Source organism: Panthera uncia, chromosome B1 (genome assembly GCF_023721935.1).
Source record: "Panthera uncia isolate 11264 chromosome B1, Puncia_PCG_1.0, whole genome shotgun sequence".
Classification (NCBI taxonomy): Eukaryota; Metazoa; Chordata; class Mammalia; order Carnivora; family Felidae; genus Panthera; species Panthera uncia.
In genome coordinates this window covers 155019273-155042509 of record NC_064811.1, presented here as the reverse complement: position 1 = coordinate 155042509, position 23237 = coordinate 155019273, and the positions used below count along the sequence as shown (strand labels likewise).

The 23237-nt window shown below is 40.2% G+C and overlaps 1 protein-coding gene across 1 annotated transcript in view; it reads right to left on the bottom strand.

The window, feature by feature from the left end:
* The window catches only part of UNC5D (unc-5 netrin receptor D), a 274282-nt gene extending 256416 nt beyond the window's left edge, over nucleotides 1-17866 (bottom strand). Inside the window, exons 1-2 of the mRNA XM_049630074.1 lie at nucleotides 17706-17866; nucleotides 14880-14946 (exon numbers count right to left, since the gene is read on the bottom strand). Of these exons, the coding sequence (XP_049486031.1) occupies nucleotides 14880-14946; nucleotides 17706-17866 (228 nt within the window). The remainder of the gene's footprint in view (nucleotides 1-14879; nucleotides 14947-17705) is intronic.
* Between the last annotated feature and the right edge of the window lie 5371 nt (nucleotides 17867-23237).

Sequence of the window (23237 nt, the reverse complement as noted above, 5' to 3'; positions counted from 1 at the left end):
CAATTGACAACAGTAGACTTAAAGGTAAAACTACAAGAACAGAATCGTGCTTTTTTCCCCTTTGTCTCACAGGAAACCATTTCACTCCTGGGCCATTGTCACACAGCAGTGATTCACAGAAGAATGTAATGCTTAATGAGCCAAATATGAAGATAATTATGCCAGTTATATTTGGGACACACACAAAATAACAGACCATATCTGTAGACTCTTTATGAACACTCTAGGGCAGGGAGAGAAAAGAAGATTTTCTTTTTAATAGCTGCACTGGATTTTTACTATGACTGAATATCTTTGAAGTAATACATTGCTTTTCTGCCCAATTAAAACAAACAAAAAAAAAAGTTAAAGAGTCAAAAGAGTGCATTCTTAATTTCAGAGGTTCTAAAAGGAATTTTAAGTTGTTCTGAAACTCTAATTTTATCCATGTGTCTGTCCAAGTGAATAATCAGATCTGTAGTTTCTCAAAAATTATCTACTGATATAGCATTATGTCTTCATACTTGCTTTTTTGATCGCAAAGTAATATTTTAGATAAGCCTACACAACAATACCATTGCAAGTGGGAGTAAAAATAGGTCTTAAATCACCAAAGGACTTAAAGGAGGAAACAATTCTAGATCTGTTTAATGCAATTTGTTTCCTATAGATCTGTTTTAAGCAAAGTTAGTAGATTGCAAAGATAATCACTAATTGGTAAACACTGTTAATCAGGTTTCTGAGGCAAGTATTCAGAGCAAGGGCAAAAGTCAACATTATGCTGTATTTTGGAGACATGTGCTTAAGAAAAAATACTTTATATGGACATTTGGGGTGTCTTTGTTATGCAAAAGGCAGAAAGGGGCAGGTTGTCCAAAGTCACCTTTGGAAACTTTGTGTGCTAATGATAGCAGGTACTATTGAAGTCAAACGATTTAACTCATTTCACAGACAAGAAAAGTGCCAATCATAGAACCTAAGTGACTTGGCCAAGTTTACTCAACTAGCTAGTGATGGAGTCCAGACTAGGGAACTAGAAACACATCTCTTAATAGAGTTCTTTCTGCCACATGAAACCAAGATTCAAGTGAAAAAAATCTGACATTTAAACCCAAAGTTACCTTGAAGTTTTTCTTTCCTCCTAGATGAAACCACCTCTCTTTGCATAAACATCTTGCAGGGTAAAAATATGCCAAGGCATTTCAGGAATTGGTTGAAATCGCAGAGCTCATTGCAATAATCTTAGCAAGCTTGTGGAGTTGTGGGAGGGCTCCACTGATCAGAAAAAGGGCAAGTGAAACATTGCTCTTTGAGGGAATTTAGATTTGGCTCCACATGAGAGCTCATCAAAGACTAAGAGAATTGAGTTTAGATCAGATTACTGCCAAGTGGGTGCACAACTGATTAGAAAAATGATTTCTAAAATCTGGTTTTAGACATCCAAGTGTGACACCACTTGTCACAGAATTCATTCCAAAAATAGTCTGAGAGCAAAATAAACATATTTAAATGTTCACTTTTAGAATTAACAGGTATTACTCGAGGATATTAGGATTAGTAAAGGGTGCCGTGTGCAATGTTGGTGGAGCTGGGTATTATGAGCTCGTAAAACCTCAGACTTTGGATATTCGAACAATCACGTGGATGGTTCTTCAAGGCATCTCAAGTTTTAATATCTAAGGGAGGCACATAGAGCTGCTCATTGCTTTAATTTTAAAAAACATTTTGATTAAGGCTGGGTTAGAGAGAGTTTGTTCATTAAGGTGCTGATGAAACCCAATTTAAATAAGTGTGTAACAACCTCAGAGCAGCTGCTTAAAAAATACCAGATTACTTTTACAATTTTGAAAAATGGACATAGACACAAGGAGAAAGACATTTTAAAAAGTCAACGGGCGCCTGGGTGGCTTAGTCAGTTAAGCATCTGATTTCAGCTCAGGTCATGATCTCACAGTCAATGAGTTCGAACCCCACATCAGGCTCTGTGCTGACAGCTTGGAGTCTGGAGCCGGCTTCAGATTCTGTGTCTCCCTCTCTCTGCCCCTCCCTTGTTCATGCTCTGTCTCTGTCTCTCAACAATAAATAAAGGTTAAAAAAGAAAAAAAAAAGTCAATAGGGATGGTCCAGAGGGTAGAATAATCTTACAACCCAAGGATAAACATATATATGTTTGTTTCTATTTTAAGATTCAAATGGGATTTCAAATGAAATTCTCACCAACCAAACCATTCGTGGGGTTGGAAATCTCAGCATGAGGATCAACTCTTCCTAATCTCAGCAAGGAGTCAATGGGAGAAGTCTGGCAGACGAAGCATTTCTTAGCTCCTATATTTTTCTCCCTTTCTATGCTAGTTCAGTTTATCTACTGTCTCTTTATGTCACTGATGCAATTCCTCTTCTGTGACAGGAAAACAATCACAATTGGTTTCCAATAGTCATTTTCATAAAAGGAATTTTTCCACTTCCCCGTGTAGTTTCAACCTTTTTCTACTACCTTACCTCTCACGCTTACCTATTCCTCCTGTGCTACTCTCTCTCTAAGAGTAAAACAAACAAACAAAAAAAAACCCTTCCTTTAGGGAAAAAAATGTATTCCCTCCATTTTCTAATTCAAAACAATTCAGATTTATACAACTGGAAACTCATTAACATGCTGGCTATGCAACGGGCCACCCCTACTGGACATCACCCTTTGTCTCATGCTTTGTCTGATGGTCTAGAAATGGTATAAACATCTACAGCTCTAGTAATATCAGGTGCACTATCTCCTTCAAAAGGTAGAGAAGGCTGCATTCCAATTTTTATTATAAAGTCCTTGACGCATATAAACATTTTCGTAGTAAGCAATGGTTAAAACGATATACATAATGTAAATACATAAGGAATGAAGCATGGTAACCCAAGGAACTCTCCACTCATCCTAAGGAAACAGAACATTCCCAACACCATGGCTCCATAGTTCCCCCTGATAGGATGTCCTGTCTGGAACCCACTGTTAACCACCACCACCCTATGCTATATTTTTACTTCTTCTTTTCTTTTGTTAAGATCACTTCCTTCTTTATGTTTAGGGTTTCACCCTATGGGTATATAACTATAGACAACATATTCTTTAGTTGATTGTTTCTGAGCTTCATCAAAATTGCAATAGACTACATGGATTTTTCTGATTGCTTTTAAAAATATAGATCTTTGAGATACAATTCTATACCATAAAATTTCCCCACTTCAAGTGTCTAATTCAATGGTTCTAGCATATTCACAGTTATGTAATCATCACTACAATATAAGCTTATTTTTTTTTAACCAGGCTTCAGGCCCAACATTGGGGATCAAACTCATGACCCTGAGATTAAGAGTCGCATACTCTACCGACTGAGCCAGCCAGGCACACCCACAAACTTTAGAACATTTTCATCACCCCAAAAAGAAATTTTGTATCCATTAGTAGTTAGTCTTCCTTCCCCCCCACCTGGCCCTAGCAACCATTAATACACTTCTGTCTCTACAGATTGGCCTATTCTGGACGTTCCATATAAATGAAATCATATAACACGGATTGTAATTGGCTTCTCTGAGCAGAATGTTTTCAAGGTTCATATTGTAGCATATCTCAGGGCTTCCTTCCTTTTTATTATCAAGTAATATTATCCAATAACATACCATGGTTTGTTTATCCATTCATCAGTTCATGGGCATTGGGGAAACTTTCACTATTATGAATAACATTGCTATGGATATTCACAAGCACTGTTTTTTGTGTGGATATACAATTCCTTTTGGGTATATACTCCTAGGAATAAAACTGATGGGTCATATGGTAGCTATGCTTAACTCTTTGAGAAATAGCCAACTCTTGCATACTACCTATACCATTTCACATTCCCACCAACCACATTCAAAGGTTCAAATTTCTCCACATCCTCTTCAAAACTTACGATCTTTCTTTTTGGTTACAGCCATCCTAGTATGAGTGTGAAGTAGTATCTCAGTATGACTTTGATTTGTATTTCCCTAATGGCTACTGATGTTGAGCACCTTTTCATATGTTTATTGGACATTTCGGGTCTTCTGATTGCTATTTGCACTCAACATTGTTTTGTTTTTAATATATGAAATTTATTGCCAAATTGGTTTCCATACAACACCCAGTGCTCATCCCAAAAGATGCCCTCTTTAATACCCATCACCCACCCTCCCCTCCTTCCCACCCTCCATCAACCCTCAGTTTGTTCTCAGTTTTTAAGAGTCTCTTATCAACATTGTTTTTAAAATCCATCCTTGTCACATGGTTAGAGTTCGTGCATTTCACTGCAGTATTCTATTGTGTGAATATATCATGATTTACTTACCCATTCTCTTATCAGCAGCCATTTTACTTTGTGTTGTTTTGATCTGCTATTGAAAACAATCCTGCTAGTTACTTTCCTTACATAGCTTCTTGTAGATAAAAAAATCATATCCTCCACCTTTTATCAACTAAGTAAATGTCTAATAGTGAAAACTGCCTCTGTGTAACATATCAAAAGGAATAACTGGTCAACCTAATAGGCTACCTGCTAAATATAATCCAGCCACCCAGTACTGTCAGTGTGTGATGTGTGCCGAGTATATATAAATTTTAAAATTTTAAAAGCTTGCTAAGAAGAAGGAACATGATATATAAATAAAGGGACAGATATATACATATCTACACATAAGTATAAATACAGAAAGTCATACATAAAACCTAAGAGGGAATAGAGTCATCCATGTTCAAGGCAATTGTAAGACTTTTTTTGGTTTGTTTGCTTCTTCTTGTTTTTTTTTTTTTTTTGTTTTTTGTTTTTTTAAGTTTTGAGCCCTGTAAACTAAGTAAGATATGAATCAATCTGAAAAAGCCTTGATTAGAACTACACACATGACCTAAGGCAAGAAATCCTAGGAGAACAACTTAAGAGACTGGACTTATGCAGGCAGAAGGAAAAAACAAAAACAAAACACTTCCAGTCAGTCAGCATATGAGAACACATGGTTATTTTATGGACAGAGGTAAAGCTGGTCTTCATTACTTCCAAAGAAAAGTAAGAGAAAATGGGACTTTAATTAGATAAGTAAGATTTTAGGTCAAATGTTATGAAAAATTTCCTAACTCTAGTGTTCTGAGATACTAAAATATGTAACCAAGGGATTTGTGGGGTCCTACGGATGTAGGAGGGAAGAGACACAAGAGAGACAATTTGACCAAAGTAAAGTCATTTTGGTTTTAGGATGACCCTTAACCTGAAGGTCAGCAAGTCATAAAAGGAGTCACAAGATCTGACTCAAAGAAAACAACAAGACTTTACTTCCTCAGGCAGTAAAGGCCATATAGATTGGGCATTCCTATACAGTTAGCTAAACAAAACAAAACACAACCAAAACAAACAAAAAGACAACCACAAAAACAAACAAAAAAAAACTTATAAAATCCTTCATTAGAGGCAAAGAGGGAGGGTTCCTCTTCCCCATCTGAGAAGAGACACTGCTACTTTGTCTATGAACTAGCTCCTTTCTTACTCCTCAACTTAAATCTTTTACCTTTTCTCAAATGGCCTCCTTTTAAATTCTTTCTCATGCAAAGCCAAGAACCCTCTTGGTGAGGGGCATGAGGCCTCCCTTCATGGGGCTTTAGCCCATCCAGCATCATTAGTCCAGTATTTTTTCAAAGGGTAAAAAGATAATTTCTGAGATGACTTAAATTCAACCCTATTCATAGAGAGAGGGGTACATTATGTCAATGACTTTTGATGCCTTTGAGCACTCCTTCCTTTGGAGTATATCATTTAAAAGATTCTGCTTACCAACCAGTATTTTTTAAGTAATAATTTCACCCACTGCTTTTTAATTAGAGACATACAGAAATTTCCACCAGGACATGAGCCAAAATAAGCATGCATAAGTATGTTCTAGATGTTTTCTAGACAAAAAGTAAAATCAATATCCCTCTATACTATGAACAGAATAAATCAAGTAAAACATATTTGTGGAATAGAATACTATACTGCAATAAGAAGGAACCATCGATCAATCTACCAACATGGATAAATCTCAACTTATAAGAAAAAGAACACATTACAGAATGTATCTGTAGGATTCCATGTTCATAAAATTTTATAAAGCATAGGCATAAAGCAATGTAATAAATATTACTCACAAGTACATAAATGTATGCTAAGATATAAAAATAAAATATAAGGATATTAAATTATCAAGAGGAGCTGTGGCTGGGAAAATAGAGAAAGATTATGGAAAGAGGTATGAAAGAAAAAGTACTTTGATTTTATCTATACTGTTTATTTCTTGTGTTAAAAATATACCAAGAAGGGGTGCCTGGATGGCTCAGTTGGCTGAGCATCTGAGTCTTGATTTCAGCTTATGTCACGATAACAGGGTTGCAGGATCAAGCCCCCCATCTGGCTCCACACTGAGCGTGAAGTCTGCTTAAGATTCTCTCTCTCTCTGTTTCACCCCCTCTCTCTCTCTCTGCCCCCTCCCTGACTCAGGTATTCTCTCTTAAAAAAAAATACCAAGTAGATACAGAAAAAGAGTATCACTTCATAATAAATAATAATTAAAAATAACCAGGGTTAAAGATAGGTATATGTGTTTTTTTTACTGTACTTTTTTAAATTGTCAGACAACAAATAATCAGAATCTCTGATTAATCCATTATTTCCAACATAACCCAACTGAATTTCAAAAGTTCCAGCCCAAATCAGAAAAATGTGTTATGAATAAATGCACATTTTTTCATTAGGCATTGTGAAATGCTGGAAATAGTGGGCTTTCCCCAACTGCTCTGTAACCCTGTGGCATCCCAGGTTTAAGTCAAGGAGGTGGCAACAGCTTGCTGAAATATCTTATAGTTCTAGAACAGCACAGGTATAGTGTGCTGAGTGACATGAGTGCATGAGTGTCTGAGTAGACAGACCTTCCTAATCTCATTTCCCTCCCTTTACAAATGGAAGCAAACAGGGTACCGGGATGGCTCAGTGGGTTAAGCCTTCAACTCTTGATTTCGGCTCAGGTCATGATCTCATGGTTCATGAGTTTGAGCCCATCAGGCTCAGCACTGACAGCATGGAGCCTACTTGGGATTCACTCTTTCCCTCTCTCTCTGCCCCTCCCCTGCTTTCTTCCAAAATAAATACGTAAACATTAAAAAAATAAAATAAAAATAAAATGAAACAACAAAAACACCACTTATTTTAAATTAATCCTCCATGTTAAGATTTGCTTTGTTGAAGAACCACCATGCCACTGGCAGGAACCAGTTCCTACTTTTCCATTCTTCTCTACCCATACATCTGGTTCCCAAATTCTTTGACCAAGACTGCACGACAGTCTAGTTGTTCAATCAACCTTCCAGCTGTCCTGGTCAGAGAAATCAAAGAGAGGCACATTTCCGAAGATAGGGCAGAAACAGTTGGTTTTTGGGGAGAAGAGAAGGCAAAGTCTTGAAAAAGAAGGTAACGAGAGGGAACAAAATCTATCAGCTACAAACATTCTAATCCTAATGTTTTTAAATTATTGTATTGAAATAATCCTAAAGGCAGAGAAGAACATAGATCTCTTATGAGCATCACAGATCTCTTATGAGCGAACCATGTGACCACATACAAGGCATTTTTTTGCTATCAACTATTTCATCTTAACATCCAGGTAAATTTTGAATTTTATGATATATCTAGTTAATGAAAACAAAACAAAACAAAATGACCCCATATATACAAGTAAAATTAACACTCCAAAAGGATGTTGCATGTGGATTCCTTGTATATTTGCACACTGTCTGGACCCAGCATGATACAGCTCTCCTTGAGAAGCACAACGTAGGGAAGCAAAGATATTCGCTGATTTGTGCCCTAAGAAGGAGGAGCTCAGAGGTGAGCCTGGAGGGAAAGGTCTGGGAAGGTACATCTGGGAGGGAACACAGAGAGAAGGAAAGCTAAGGATGTATGGTCAGCTCTTCCATTCCGTGTCTTGGGTACACCTAGTGTGAATGTTGTTGTGCTTCCATCAGTTGACAACATGACACAAGGACAGATTATGATCAGCACCAGCTTCTAGCAGTTTGGTGAAGCCCTCAGCACACTGGGGTGGCTCTGCCAGGGGTGGACCAACACCAAACGACAAGCCAGGTGACACTAATGAGCTATGCAAAGCATAAACATCCTGTACAAACTGGGAGCAGGTTTTCAGAAGAAAATACACACAACTCAGCTTGAAGCGAGGTTATCATGTCCATGTCAACAACCTAACGAAATGCTCTTAATAATAGAATCTGTCTTATTGTAGATTTGTACGCAATCGATGGAAATAAAAAAATAGAAGCGGAAAGATTCCATAAACAAGGTCTATGAAGTGATCTGAGTTCACAAAGTAAGGCATTTTTTCCAGCTGCATGCTTCATAGAAGTATTTTTGGAAAGAGCAGAATTTGTCTTAAGTCATAATGGGTATTTAAAACTTAAATTTGATAAATAGGATGAGAAACAACAACTAAAGTATGGCAATTTGGGTCATTTGCAAGGAATATGCAGGAAACAACTGTTGGGTTTGACTGGCTTGTAAGATACAGAGGATAGGGGAAAATAAGATAGAAAATCCAAATCAGGGTCTCATTATCCAGGGACAGTCGGCCGACGAATGTGAGCCCTTCCTCTGAGTTAACTGAACAATCCTGATACAGCACGGTAAAATCCATGCTTCAGAAAAATTCTTCTGACAGCAGCGATATTATTATTACTTACAATGTCCATAAAGTGTTTGAAGAAACAAGGGAAAAACAGTTTTATATTTATTCTGACAGTTTAAAAGGTTGCTGCCATTATGCATGGATTTTTGAAATGTTTTTGTTGATTGCACAGACTATGCTGGCTATATACCTAACAAACTACACAGGAATATAAAACTCAATGGACACAGTCAATTACATGAACCCGAAATCAAATGACAATTTCATTTGTACCCATGCACCACTGCTTCTCTTTGGTTCCATTTACCAGGAAGATGAATAACAATAATTTCAGGCAATTAATTCAGATCTTTGGCAAGGCCACGGGAGTTTTGCTGAATACAAGAATACAACGCAAAAGAAGAAAAACATCTGCTGCCATGCAGCCAGTTGAGAAAGTGCGCACAAACACACGTACGTTTCTGTCCCTGAAACTAGTCTTTTGGAAATTGCCCCAACCACCAGAAATCCCTCCACAGCTCCACAGAAGCCTTAGCAAGCTGGACCCTGATATCAGGTTAGTAGTTTCATTAGGGACCTCTCACTTCCAAAGGATCCACAGTATAAACTTTCAGAGCCGGCAACATAATCCTTCTCATCAAATATTTGGGCGACAGGTGGAAAATTGTTCTGCCAGCTGAAGAAGACAAAATCCATTCCTTCTGGCAATTTTCTGCAATGAAAACTCCAGAAATGAATGTGCAATAACTTGTGGAAATAAATTTCAAATATTATCACACAAAAGCAGTGTGCTCACAATCTCTAACTGTAAACTAACTCCTGCTTATCTGAATTTTTAAAATGTTGATTTCTCTTTGTGTTTGAATTGCCACTAAGGAAAGAGAGAATATTTCCAGACATAAAGAGCCAAGGAAACGCTCAATTCGAACAAAGTAAAGCCACGTTAAAAGCTGTAAGGGGTTTGTGGCATCTCTGAGGTCTGGATGCAAAGGACAAAAAGACCATTTTCTGCCATCACCTCATTCCTAGAAACTGTGAGATTATCCCCTCAGATTAGAACACTGTACACAAGCCAGCCTGCTTTGTTGGGCTTTGACTCTTTCTGGTTGATTAGAGTGACTTCCTTCTGCTCTGGGAGGCAGAGATAGATCACACGCATCCTGATAATGTTTCTTTTAAAGATTTCCCTCAAAAGCCCTCATTTGCTCACTCCCTAACTAGAGAAGAGCCTGGCAGACGGGTATGTGATGGCATGGGGGGGCTAAACGGGTTTGCAGCCAGTTAATGACAGAGAGAGGATTGCAAACAAGCACTGTGTGTCTTCAGTCTTGTGCATGAACTGTTCAACCAGGCTTCCCTGGGTAGGGCTCATGCATGTTAGTTCACGTGGCTGCTAAGAGATAAAATGGATCCAGTTGGATAACAGGAGGGCAATAAGGATTCTACTATTAAAACACTGTACTGAACAACTTAATGTAATCTATTTTCTTTTATTTGGAAGACATTCCCCTCCCTGGACTTTATATCAACGGCTTTTTTATGTGGCTTGTGTTTGTAACGATAACCAATGGATTCCAATTTACTTAGTCGGGACTTTTATGCAATCCACTCAGGAAGTGTATTTTTGTAACAGCTTAAAAATGTTAAAGGATGTGAACAAAATGACCAGTTTAATGCATTATTTGGTTTTAAAAGGCAAACTCTTCTCCCAGATTTTGAAAGAACCTATTTAACAAGCCAACAACTGCCACGTACACGTGATTCAGTCATTCCAAAACAGTATCTGTGATGCCTTCTCAGTACCAGACACTGTGCTATGAGTGGAATACTCAGTGATCTACGAGGTCAAAATCCTTCCCCTTCAGGTTGACATTCTTGGGAGGAGATAGACAATATATACATTTTTACTGATTTTAAGTGTATAGCATATTTGATGACGGTAATGTGCTAAAGAGAAAAAGAGAGCAGGTAAGAGGGCTTGAAGCTCTTGGGTCAGAGGGAATTGCAACTTAAGATAGCACAGTTAAGGAGGGTTTAGGGAAGCAGAGGAGGTGAGGTAACATACAGATATTTAGCCAAGTATATTTCAAGTACTCAAAACAGCAAGTGCAAAGGTCCTCAGGTGGGAGCATGGCTGCAATACCAGAAGAACCAAAGGAAGCAATAGGGAGCCAGGTGTGCATGGGATGAGGAGGAGATGAAAATAAAGGGCAGAAGGCCCAGCACACACATGGGGCCTTACAGGACATGGGAATCTGAGTCTGAGTGAGGTGATAAACCTTTGGAGTTTCTTGACAAGAGAGGTCGTGATCTCACTTCCTTCTCATCAGTTCAGATATTACCTTTTCTCTGAGGCCTACCTTGACAACTCTATTTTTTTTTTATTTTTTTTTTTAATGTTTATTTATTTTTGAGAGAGACAGAGACAGAATGCGAGTGGCTTAGGGGCAGAGAGAGAGGAAGACACAGAATCCAAAGCAGGCTCCAGGCTCCGAGCTGTCAGCACAGAGCCCAATGCGGGGCTCAAAACCACGAGCTGTGAGATCATGACCCGAGCTGAAGTCGGATGCTCAACCGACTGAGCCACCCAGGCGCCCCGACAACTCTATTTAATAACAACCTGTGCCGGTCTTCAATCTCAATTCTTCATACTCTAAAATACTCACTTCTTATCCCATCATGCTTTACCCCTTCCAACTTCTTAGATCTTTTTCTAATTTATAATGTATGTGGTTTACTCCGGTCTCCTCTACTAGAAATATCTGATATACCAAGGCGGGGACTTGTATCCAGTTGGCCCACAGATGAATCCCGAGCAGCTCCACAAGTCCCTGGCACTCAGTAGGTGCTCAGTAAGGCGGTGAATCCTGTCAGTTGTTCTGGGTGATGCAAGTAGGTCTTTAAAATGCTAAGAAGGATTTCAGAACAGCTCTTAAAAAACTTCTGTATCTTGAATACTAAAGGGAAAATTGTGAGCAAGTGGGTACTAAAAAGAATAGTTATTTATCACCTTTCTTTATGAGGTAGGAGAAGAGAAAGGGCAGAAGGAGAGAGAGAATCCTTACCTGGAGTAAGTCTCTGGGAGAAGGTAACTAAAATATTTGCCAGTGTTTCTCTTCAAGATTGTTATACCCTCCCAAGTTCAAGAAATTGCTCTTTGTCAGATTATTAGAATTCTATGTAATAATTGGCAAGGGAAGAAATGTAATTTAAATTCTTCTTAGCAAACCTAATTAGTTTTGTTATAGATAATGGTAAAACTTTCTAAGAGCCAACGAGAATGAAGTCAGGTAACTAATGAAGGCAACTGCAGGCCAGATTGCTCTTTTAGTGTCTTAATATGTGAAGACAGACCTCCTTCCCGTATTCATTTTTTTCCCCTATGTATGTGTCTTTGGGTAATAGACCTCAGAATGCACGCTAAATCGCAGTACAGTGTAACAAAGACATCAAAACCTGGTCTCAAGTTCAGTAACTTAATGGCTATAAACAGTTTATAGTATTCTTAATTTATACCCTAATTTTAAGCGATCATCTTTTGGGGTGCCTGGGTGGCTCAGTAGGTTAAGCATCTGACTTCTGGCTCAGGTCATGTTGTGGTTCATGGGTATGAGCCCCGCGGTGGGGCTCTGTGCTGACACATCGTGCGGATCCTGCTTTGGATCCTCTGTCTCTCTCTCTCTCTACCCTTCCCCTGCTTGTGCTCACTCACTCTCTCTCTCAAAAATAAACAAACATAAAAAAAAAAAAAATTGGGATGATGATATTTTATCCTGATACACCTCTAAGTTCACCAAGTCAATTAAAAATGTAAATAAGACCAGGGAAGGAAAAAATTTGAAACTAGTGACAAGATTTGTGTTTTTCAAGGACTCCAGAAGACTCCATTCCATATGGAGTCCAAGTATGTCCACTCAGTAATCTAGTTGGAGAGCTCATTAACTGCATGGCTATATGAACGGGAAATTTACCAAATTTTTTAATTTATACTTTATATATGTAATGTGTCATACCCTAGTTGATATCCATTAGTTGATATCAACCCTAGTTGATAACCCCATTATCACCTATGGGGATAAGGTGTTTGGCCAGGTATATTTCCTGGTTAGAATTATAGTAGCTCAGAGCTGGAATAAGATTTAAATATAATCTCATCTCAATATACTTTATTATTTTTTAATACTTATTTTTGCGACAGCACGAGTGATTGAGCAGAGAAAGAGACACAGAATCCCAAGCAGGCTCCAGGCTCCAAGCTGTCAGCACACACAGACTGATCGGGCTCGAACCCACAAACATGAGATCATGACCTGAGCAGAAGTCGGATGCTCAACTGAGCCACTCAGGCGCCCCTCATCTCAATATACTTTAAATGTTTGAACTCTCATCAGCGTACTGTCCATCTCCTGTTGGAGCACATCTGATGATGCAGTCCATCACTGCCTCTGAAGACCATCTCTCTTTCCAATAGCCTGATGCTCAGAAGGTTCTGGTGGTGGCTAAGTGAACCAGCTCTGAGGTCAGATAGCATGGATTCAGATCCCTGCTACCACATAACAAGTATGACCTTTAGTAATTAACTCAAACCCTCTGAACCTCCATTTTCTTATAGGTAAAAGAGGGGTAAACACAGAACTTTCTTCCAAGGGTAGTTGTGAAAATTAAGACTTAAACCACAGAAAATGCTGGTTATCGAGTTAACTATATTGAAATCTGCATTGTTGTTATTATTGTCATTAACTTGGTTCTGCACACTGGTCCCGAGCTGCTGAGGGCGAGCTAGAGATCATGTTAATCAGAATTACCCAAGACTTCATTTGGGTATTTTCTTGGCATTTCTTGGGATTTTGTAGAATTTCACGTAGCTAAGTAGAGGGAAAGACCGGATTTCAGTGAAAGAGTCAGTACTCTTGCATTGACCCTAAGACACAATCTAGAAATTTCTTTTGAGGGGGAAAGGCCCTGAAAGCTTGATTTTCCTAAGAGTTGTGAATTCTCTTACAAATGCCGCAAGACCCGGAATTGATTGATTTGGTCTTGTTAGTTGGATTCCAGGTAATGGAGGCTTTGCTCCATAATTGGCCTTTCCCTCAATTAGTCTAAATTAGTAAATTTTACTGTACATTTGTTACTGTCAAGAATGAATTAATAATTTAAGTATGACATTATATAAATACCAGACATTGATTTATTCATGTCATCTTTAGTATCTTTAGCACACATCAATTTTCCTGTTAAGTCCTTCACGGTGACAAGAGCACAGAGCAGGGAAGGTGATCAGGAGAACTTTCATGACACCTATGTAAGCCACAATCAATCAGTCAATCAATCAATAAAAGTTACCCCCAACAAGCCAAAGATCTTTATTCTTCTTAAACATTTTTTTTTTTTTTGAGAGAAAGAGAGGAGAGAGAGAGAGAGAGAGAGAGGGAACAATTGGGGTAGGGGCAGAGAGAGAGTGAGACACCAAATCTGAAGCAGACTCTAGGCTCTGAGCTGTCAGCACAGAGCCTGACGTGGGGCTTGAACTCATGAACCATAAGATCACGACCTGAGAGGAAGTGGGACGCTTAACCGACTGAGCCACCCAGGTGCCCCCTAAGCTGAAGATCTTTAAATGGGATCTATGTGGGCCTTGGGTTCCCATCCTGACTGCAGGGACCCTAGTAATCAGTCCCCATTCCTGGACCTCCCTTCTCCCTTCTCTGAGCTGATGCATCTCCCAGGAAGGGCTGAGTCCAGACCTCTCGCCCTTATTGCTACTACCTTGATGTGACAATACATGCACTGTCCCTGATGGAGCCACAAGAAAGAAAACAAGGTGCTCCTCCTGTGATGCTGTTACTCCCCCCTGCCCCAAACTCCATCCACCACATACTACTTCTGGTGTCTACCCAATTTCAGAGTACAGACCTTTATCCTAGGACACAGCAGAAACCATGGGAAGACAGCATGTGCCGGCAACCAGCCACACCTGAATGTGCCAAGTATCAGCTTCTCAGGAGACATGTTGACTCCTGAGGGGCTTATCTATTAAGATGCGATTTATACAATCTGCCTTGAGGAGTGGCAGCCGTGCTCCAAGAAGATAAACGAGTTTTACATTTTCATTAGACATTAGCTATTAATAATAAATTCAAACGATTATTTTAAGTTTTGAAAACAGGCTCACGAAATCACACCTGAGCAGGGTGCTCACTTCCATTTTCTGAAGGCGACAGGATTCTGCCAAATACCTCCAGCTCGTTCCTAGATTGCAAACAAACCCCTACATCTTTATTTTCCAGTGCTCCCCCTCTCGGCTCTGCGTAAGCTTATCACCAGCCTGTGTCATTAAGAGGCTTAGTGCTTCAACAGCGTTCTGAGAGACACAGCCCCTACCCTCCTGCCACCTGGCCTTCTGTCAAAATTGGTTTTCTGCCACTGTGTCAGTGCCTTCTCTAGAATCCTCTTTCTGAGGAGAAAGTTGGGAAAGATGTGAAGCCAGTCTCTACTTCCCCGCAGTACTTCAAAGAGGGTGAGGTTTGTCCTTTTGGAGGCCTCACTCTGGACTTGCCTATTTTGTCATGAAAAGAGGAGACCCCAATGTATCAGCCTGGTGCAAACCACCCCTGTCTTTGTTTCCCACTGGTCTCCAGAGAGAAATGCAATTTTTTTCCTTAGAAAATTCCCAGTGCTCTGACAAAGTCAAAATGTCAGGCCCTCAGTAAATGAGGATAATTTAAAAAATTGAAATGATCTAGACCGAGGTCAGAGTTTTCACTTTTCTCCCCAGCTGCATCTGAAAATTTAAATAGAACAGACAAAAGAACCTCCAAAGTCACTGCACTGAGAATGCACTGATGTCTCAACAGTGAGGTGACAGAGTGTCCGGATGACAGGAGGTTCCTAGGTGGCAGTGTCTAACTTTTAAACTGTTCCTACATGCATTCAACCCTTTCATTTCTTAGAAGAACTCTGGGAGTTGAATCAGGACCAGGGAGCGACAGAGCGAGGGCTTCTGACTCTGTGTCCAGCATTGTTCCATTAAACTGGAGCTTTTGCAACCTACTCAGTTCTAAGAGCAAGGTTTCTATGATTTTTCTGGAATCCTCTCTGATCAGTAACCAGGGACCCCTGACAATTACTCCATCTACCATATTCTATCGTCATTGTCCTCCAGCACCTTCGCCATGAAGCCATTCTTAATTACACAGAGCGAAGGGTACACTTCCTTTAATGGAATCAATAGCCACAGTGTTTCACCCACACTGTGGGTCTGTCAACAGGGGCTGATAAGAAGGGAAGCCATGATAGAGATGTGCCCCCAAAGACTTCACCCCTCCAAAACACCTCCAAAACACCCCTCCAAAACACCCCTCCAAAACACTCCAAAAGAGTATGAATTAATATGTCAAACATGACTCTGAAAAGCCAACATGACATTAAATAAATCAGTTAAGGCAATATGGTCCATCTCATTTAGTCCTGGATGGCTGACAACTCTTTTCCAAGATCCCTGACCCACAAAGTCATGTGTGCCCCATTCTGGATTCACAGGTCACTTCCAACTCACAATCCTTAGATGCCTGCAGAGTCACGGGCCCATGCTGGACACACAGCTGCCCTGTTCTGAACACTCCATTTCATAATATCCCCTGCAATGACTTCATCGGTGCTCTCAGACTCCAAAAAGATGTATGTGCGACTCAAAGCAAATAGATCTACGAATCACATTGTAAGGAAGAGTTTTTAAATCATGAGCTTTAGAGTCAAACACTCTAGTTCAAAAACTGGTTCATCATGTTCTAACTGTGTGACCTTCAGCAAACTATTTAAATTTTTGAAGCTCAGATTCTTTGTTTACGATGCTGAATGACTCTACCTGTATCTCTAATGGATACTACTGCTTACTAATGTCTTCCTCCTTTTGAAGAAAAAGCCTATCTAGTCCTCTCCTTAATGATGCCCTGCAATCTCTTACGTCAATCAGGAAAATTCCAAACCATTTGCTTTGCCAGTAATAGGCACAGGAAGCAATTTTGACCATTGAGATATGAATCACAGTATGCTGGGGGACTCTGGGACTTAAAAAGATACACCCAAGAAGAAAGGACCTTTTTTCTTCTACTAGACAATGTTGTGTCTGGATGTGAGGGCTAGAACTACTATAGTGATCTAGTTACCAGTGGTGGAGCCAGCCTGAGGCTGCCCTCAATTCACTGGGGATTACAGAGTATAAAGTTCAAAAGAACTTGGTTGTCTGATATCCTTACTGAACTGCTAAAGTAATACCTTATGTTGCATCAAATAATAAACATCCATATAATTTAAATGATCTAAGTTAGGCCTTTTTTATACCACTTGAAGCTGATTAAAAAAACATAATGACACTATCTAACATCAAGAAATTTCTCAGTGTCAAGTATTATTTGAAACACTTCACTATATTAACTTATCTCAATGATCCTCTGGATCTGAGGAAACAGCACAGACAGGTTACATAACCTGTTCCGTTCACCCAATGGGGGAGCAGAAAATCAGGCATTTGAGCACAGACAGGTCTGGGTCCAGAGCCAACACTGTGAAAACCTCTTCCCCAACTTGTATACACTATGTCATAAGGGGTAACAGACTTAGTGTTAAAAATAAATCCGCCTAGACCATTCTTAATGTAAAGCTGAAGGATTTCAAATATGTGGCTAATTTTGTAATAACAACGATATGTTCCATTTGCGTCCTATACTATCAGGCAGCTAGCTACTCCCCCACTGGAATTGCATATTCTTGTCCCCTTAGGATTTGTATTTTTGAATTTATTATTCACACTGACCCTCACCACGAACCGCCCAATGGTATAAGGATGGCCTACATCCCTATCCTACAGCTGGTCTCAAATTAGCCCAACTTAACACCCGATTCTCAAGGCTAACTTCCCTTCCATCACAAGCTTCCAATACTGCGTGCCCCTCCTCAGACCCCCATGTTATTTCTTCAACACCCGATTCTACTTCTTCAAGCCAGCCTACCAGAGTAGCTTCTGACATTCAGTTGTACTGGGATCCTTCTTTTTCCCCAAATCTTCGAAGTATTCCTGTAACTTGCTGACATCCTTACCCATTGTTCCCAATTTGATCCAAATCACCCTCAGCAAGCTCATACCATCAAAGTGTACCCAGTCCAGAACCATGGTTCCTTTATCATTCTGGCATGTGGGGATGTCTGTCCTAGTCGTTCCTCCATTTACAGAGGGAACCTGAGGGTTGAGACAGGTTGTTGGGCAGTGAAAAACAAAGATGGATTCTGTTTTCCTATAAGGGAAAAAGCCATCATAGAACCACCATTACCAAATGAGGGACTTTTGAGAACTCAGATGTCTGAGTCCTACACCAGACTTTACACAAGGCTTTTAGAGACAAGGCTCAAGGATATGCATTTTAAACCATTCCCCAGAACATTGTGATGCACATTAAAATCTGGGACTCTATCATAATGGCCAGAAAGAACAAAGGAGCCAACAAAGTAGAGGGTTTGAATGGTGTGTAAACACTCTAAGATAGTAAGATACCTATTTAAGCCTGGGGCAAACCTGTCTTCCTTCTTTTGTTCTCACACAATCAACGAACTACATCCCACTTAGACATTTCTGCACTCTTCCACAAGTAGATTGATAGTTCCCTAGCTGTATTTACAGGGACTCTGTCTAATACTTCTTTGTATTCCCAAAGTGGCTTGAATACGAAGAGCTGACACTGAAAAAGCACTCATGGCAGGCAATGCCTAAGCACTTGTGTGTATGAACTCTCCACAGTGCTCTTCCTTCCACACTGCAAAGATAAAACCAGAAAGGTTACATAAAGTGCCTAAGGTCGCACAGTTGATCGTGCCTGATCCAAGATTCGATCCTGGCCCTGTGGTTCCAGAGTCAGTGCCCTTTAACAACAGTACTTCAATGCCAGAACGAAGTGACAAGTTATTAGTAATTATTGCCTCACTCCAGCCAGAAAGTCCCAAGAATGTGACACTCCCTCTCTCTAAACTCAATCTCCTACTTTCCCCCAACTGGGATACCCCCATACCTTCCTTATCTTCCTGCCTCTCACTCATCCTTTAAGACCCATTGTAAATTAAGGTCAGCCAAACATGGCAACCATTTCATGGGTTCAAATCATAGGAGATAATATTCCCTACTTTATAGGTTTCTTGAAATTGAAATGATATGTAAATGGTAATAAGCACTGGGCCAGCACACAGCTAGCATGCATAGCAGGTAGCTATATTTAATGTTCTTCTCACTGTCCCACTCGCTTTCTTTAGATCTTAAGATAGCACGAGACACAAGGAGGCACTTTTAATATACACTCTTCCAGGGTGATGATTCAGAGGGAGGGAGGAACACCAGGGGTGAGAGTGGGAATAAAAATTCTAACTCCCTTCCTATTAAGAAAACTTCCCGCACAGCTTTTAAGCATTTTAATTAACAAAAACTCATGCTCTCCTTACTCTTAATTTCTCCATAAGTGAATACAACTGTAGCACAGAGACTGAACTATGCAGAGTTTTGGGGGGGGGGGTCAAATCCTATCTGACACTTGCCAGCTTGTGATCTTGGGCAAGTCATTTTACCTAGATGTGAAGGCTGGTACCAATAATGCCTCTGAGTCCTGGACTTGCCACAGTATTAGCTGTGTGAATTTGGGGAATGCTGCAAATGCAAATCACAGGAGAATGTTGTTGTTTTTTTTAAAGTTTATTTATTTTGAGAGAGAGAGGCAGAAAGAGAATCCCAAGCAGGCTCCACTGTCAGCACAGAGCCCAACAAGGGGCTCGATCTCATGAACCCTGAGATTGTGACCTGAGCCAGAATCAAGAGTTGGATGCTTAACCTACTGAACCACCCAGGCATCCCACCTGGGAATGCTGTTAAAATGTAGGCTCTGATTAAGTCATTTGGGGGAAAGGTACGGCATATTGTATTTCTAACAAATTCTGAAGTGATACTGAAGCTCGTGGCTTATGGACCACGCTTTGAGAAGCACAGTTTCCTTGTCTCTTAAAATATAAATTGAAAATAGCAGTATCTAAAAAAAAATAGCAGTGTTTACATCACAGAGTCTTCTTGAGGATTAAATGAGAAAATCCATATAAAGTACTTAGTACACAGTCTTAGAAAGCACTAGAGGGCCCTTTGAGATACTATATGTTAATAAAAGCTAGTTATTAAATATCAGGACTGAAGTTCAGTGAGCTTTCATCCAGGGTAGTAAGGACAGCCCTGAAACCTGAGCCTGCTCACAGATAGCGAAAACAACTCTGCTTGCTTCTGCATAGTACCTGTTCTTATATTAGAGAGGACTCTGGCCAGTAGGAAGGATAACTTTTTGGGCAGCCCTCATCTCTAAGTTCACCCCACCCTGTTCTGTGTGTGCTTGAGGTAAGCTCTTCTAGGAGGTGCTTACCCGTAGGGAGACTGTGCAGAAATTAAGAGGGGAAAACTTTCCGTAAACCATGTCGATAATTGGCTCCAGGAGACAAACACATTTATATCTACCAAAGAGGACTAATACGCTCATAAAACCTTAGAGGTAGGGGCACCTGGGTGGCTCAGTCGGTTAAGCGGCCGACTTCGGCTCAGGTCATGATCTCGCGGTCTGTGGGTTCAAGCCCCGCGTCGGGCTCTGTGCTGACAGCTCAGAGCCTGGAGCCTGTTTCAGATTCTGTGTCTCCCTCTCTCTGACCCTCCCCTGTTCATGCTCTATCTCTCCCTGTTTCAAAAATAAATAAAATGTTTATAAAAAAAACAAAAAACCTTAGTGGTAGCTGAAAAGTAGCGTCATCACAATGCAGTTTCTTCTGCATTTTAAATTCTCATTTTTACATATAAAATACATACACACCACACAAATTTTAAATATTAAGTAGAATGCAAGTTATAACAACACCTACCACACTTATTTAATGCAGAGATTAAGAAAGGAAACCACATGTGGGGTGCCTGGGTGGCTCAGCTGGTTGGGCATCCGACTCTTGGTTTCGGCTCAGGTCATGATCTCATGGTTTTGTGGGTTCGAGCCCCATATGGGGCTCTGTGCTGGCGGGGTAGAGCCTACTTGGGATTCTCTCTCTCCCTCTCTCTCTCTGTCCCTCCCCCACTCACACTGTCTCAATCTCTCTCAAACTAAATAAACTTAAAAAAAAAAAAGGAAACCATATTGAATAAACACGAATTAGTCCCTCAAACACACACAAAGCTTTATTTGTTAATACATCAAATAAAGCAGAAGATAGTTATTTGCTCACAGGTAAAATGAAAGAGCAGGCAGTATATAAGCCTCAAGGAAATCTGTATTCATTAAATATGATCTCATGATGGTAAGACAGGTAATTCAATGGGGGTAATTACTAAGTGTGGGGTAATGTAATCTAAATAATTATTTCAATTCTGAATGAGAGAGCAGTGATTTTAAACTTTTGTTTCTTCCTTCCTGTCTTTTTTTTTTTTTTTAAGATGCTAACTACTCAGAACTAGAGAGGTTTCCTGGCATGCTTGGTTTACAGAATCTGTCCACCTGCCCTTGCACAGAGACATCAACAACCCCAGAAAGACAGATGCCAAAGTTAGGCTTTGGCTCTGGGTAACTTGAGAACATTTCCCAGAAGCCTTTTCTCTCCCTCCCAGCACTGACTGGGTCCCGGGTGATCTGCACATGAGAGCTCTCTTCCTGCTTTCTTAGGATGCTTTGTACAGAAACCTAACAGAAAGCAGCCACCAGCACAAAAGCCAGACCTAGGGGACTAGCAAGCTCTAGGCTGGCCACTTTAGTCTGTTTTTGCTTTTAACCTTGGTCAGGAAGCACCTGGAAGTGATGGAATTCTTATGAGAATTTATTTCTGACACTAAAGCCTCTCTATACAGAGAGGCTTCTATCGACTGCCCTGGTGATCACATTTTGTGACCTGTGTGAACCTTTCCACAGAGCACTCTCATGGCTGACTGTCCATCTGTTTTTGATCATCAGACATCAGATTTTTACTTAGCACCTACTATATATACATCAGGGAATGTGCCAGGCAGTGGTGCACAACTCGGACACATTCCCTGATGTCACCAGGCTCACAGTGCACCCAGAGAGGAACGGCTAAGAACTGTGGTATTCTAAATGCCTAAAGAAACCTTCCTTGCTACTTTTTCTTCACTTATTGCCTTATAATTTTACTTAATAATTATAACAGTTTTATGAACCCCTATTACAGGATAGTTTTGGTTATACTTTTAACCAATTAAAAAATTATGTTTATTTTTTGAAAGAGAGCGAGACAGCGAGAGCTAGCAAACCGGGGAGGGGCATAAAAAGAGGGAGGGGGACATCCCAAACAGGCTCTAAGCTGAGCGGGGCTTGAAATCACGAGCTGTGAGATCACGACCTGAGCTTAACCAACTGAGCCACCCAGGTGCCCCTTAACCAATTTCTTAAATGTCACATTTACCCACACCCACCCCTCAGAGTGGACAACATCTTGTGAGTTTCCCAATGATCTGGCCTAATCTATTGCCCTAATATTCATTCATATGCATGCAATTAACCCCACTCCTTACTGATCATCCATGGTTTGCAAAGCCTCAGAAGAACTAGCCCTCAAGATGTTCACAGTCTAGTAGGCAAGGTGGAAACGCTCCCAGGGCACATGATTTGATGTGTACTATAACGGCAAGCTCAGAAAAGAGATGTCAAATGGACTTTCCAGAGGAGGAAATACTTAAGTCATTGTACACACAGCTTGACTAGTCACATAGGAAGTTAACAGAAGCGTTTAACATAAGCCTAGCAGAGTCAGTAAAAGAGGTAAAAACAAATCTCCTTGAAAACTAAGTAAAAGTAATAGAATATATGACTTGATGCCATTCAAATATGAAATAAATTATCTAAAATGAAACGTGATGGTACCAATTTGTTTTTGTTGCTGGTGGATGCTGTCTAGGGTTTGAGTGGGGATAAGGTAACATTTACCCATTCCCAGTGTGATATTTTCATTTGCACAAAATCTGATGAGAATATCCGATGTTTTCCATTTCTAGCATGAACATTAACATTGAGGGGGGGTGGTGAGATATCTGAATGTGCATGAGTCATGGAGGTTTTTCTGTATCATGCAATGTTCCAACTAATGAGCAATAACCAAGAAGCAAGATAGGGCATTACCCATTACAGATTAATGATGCCCTGCTTGGAAATAAAGATGGGCCTCTTTTTAAAATTTTTTTTTAATGTTTATTTTTGAGAGAGAGAGAGCACAGGGGAGAGGCAGAGAAAGATGGAGACACAGAATCCAAAGCAGGCTCCAGGCTCTGAACTGTTAGCACAGAGCCCAACATGGGCCCCAAACTCACAAACTATGAGATCATGACCTGAGCTGAAGCTGGATGCTTAACCAACTGAGCCACCCAGGTGCCCCAAAGATGGGCCTTTTTTATGTGCCTTACAAAAAGCCTGTAACATCTCCCCTACCTCCCCCCCACCTCCCTCCAAGCTGCCCTACTCAAAAGCCTTCCAACATTAAAA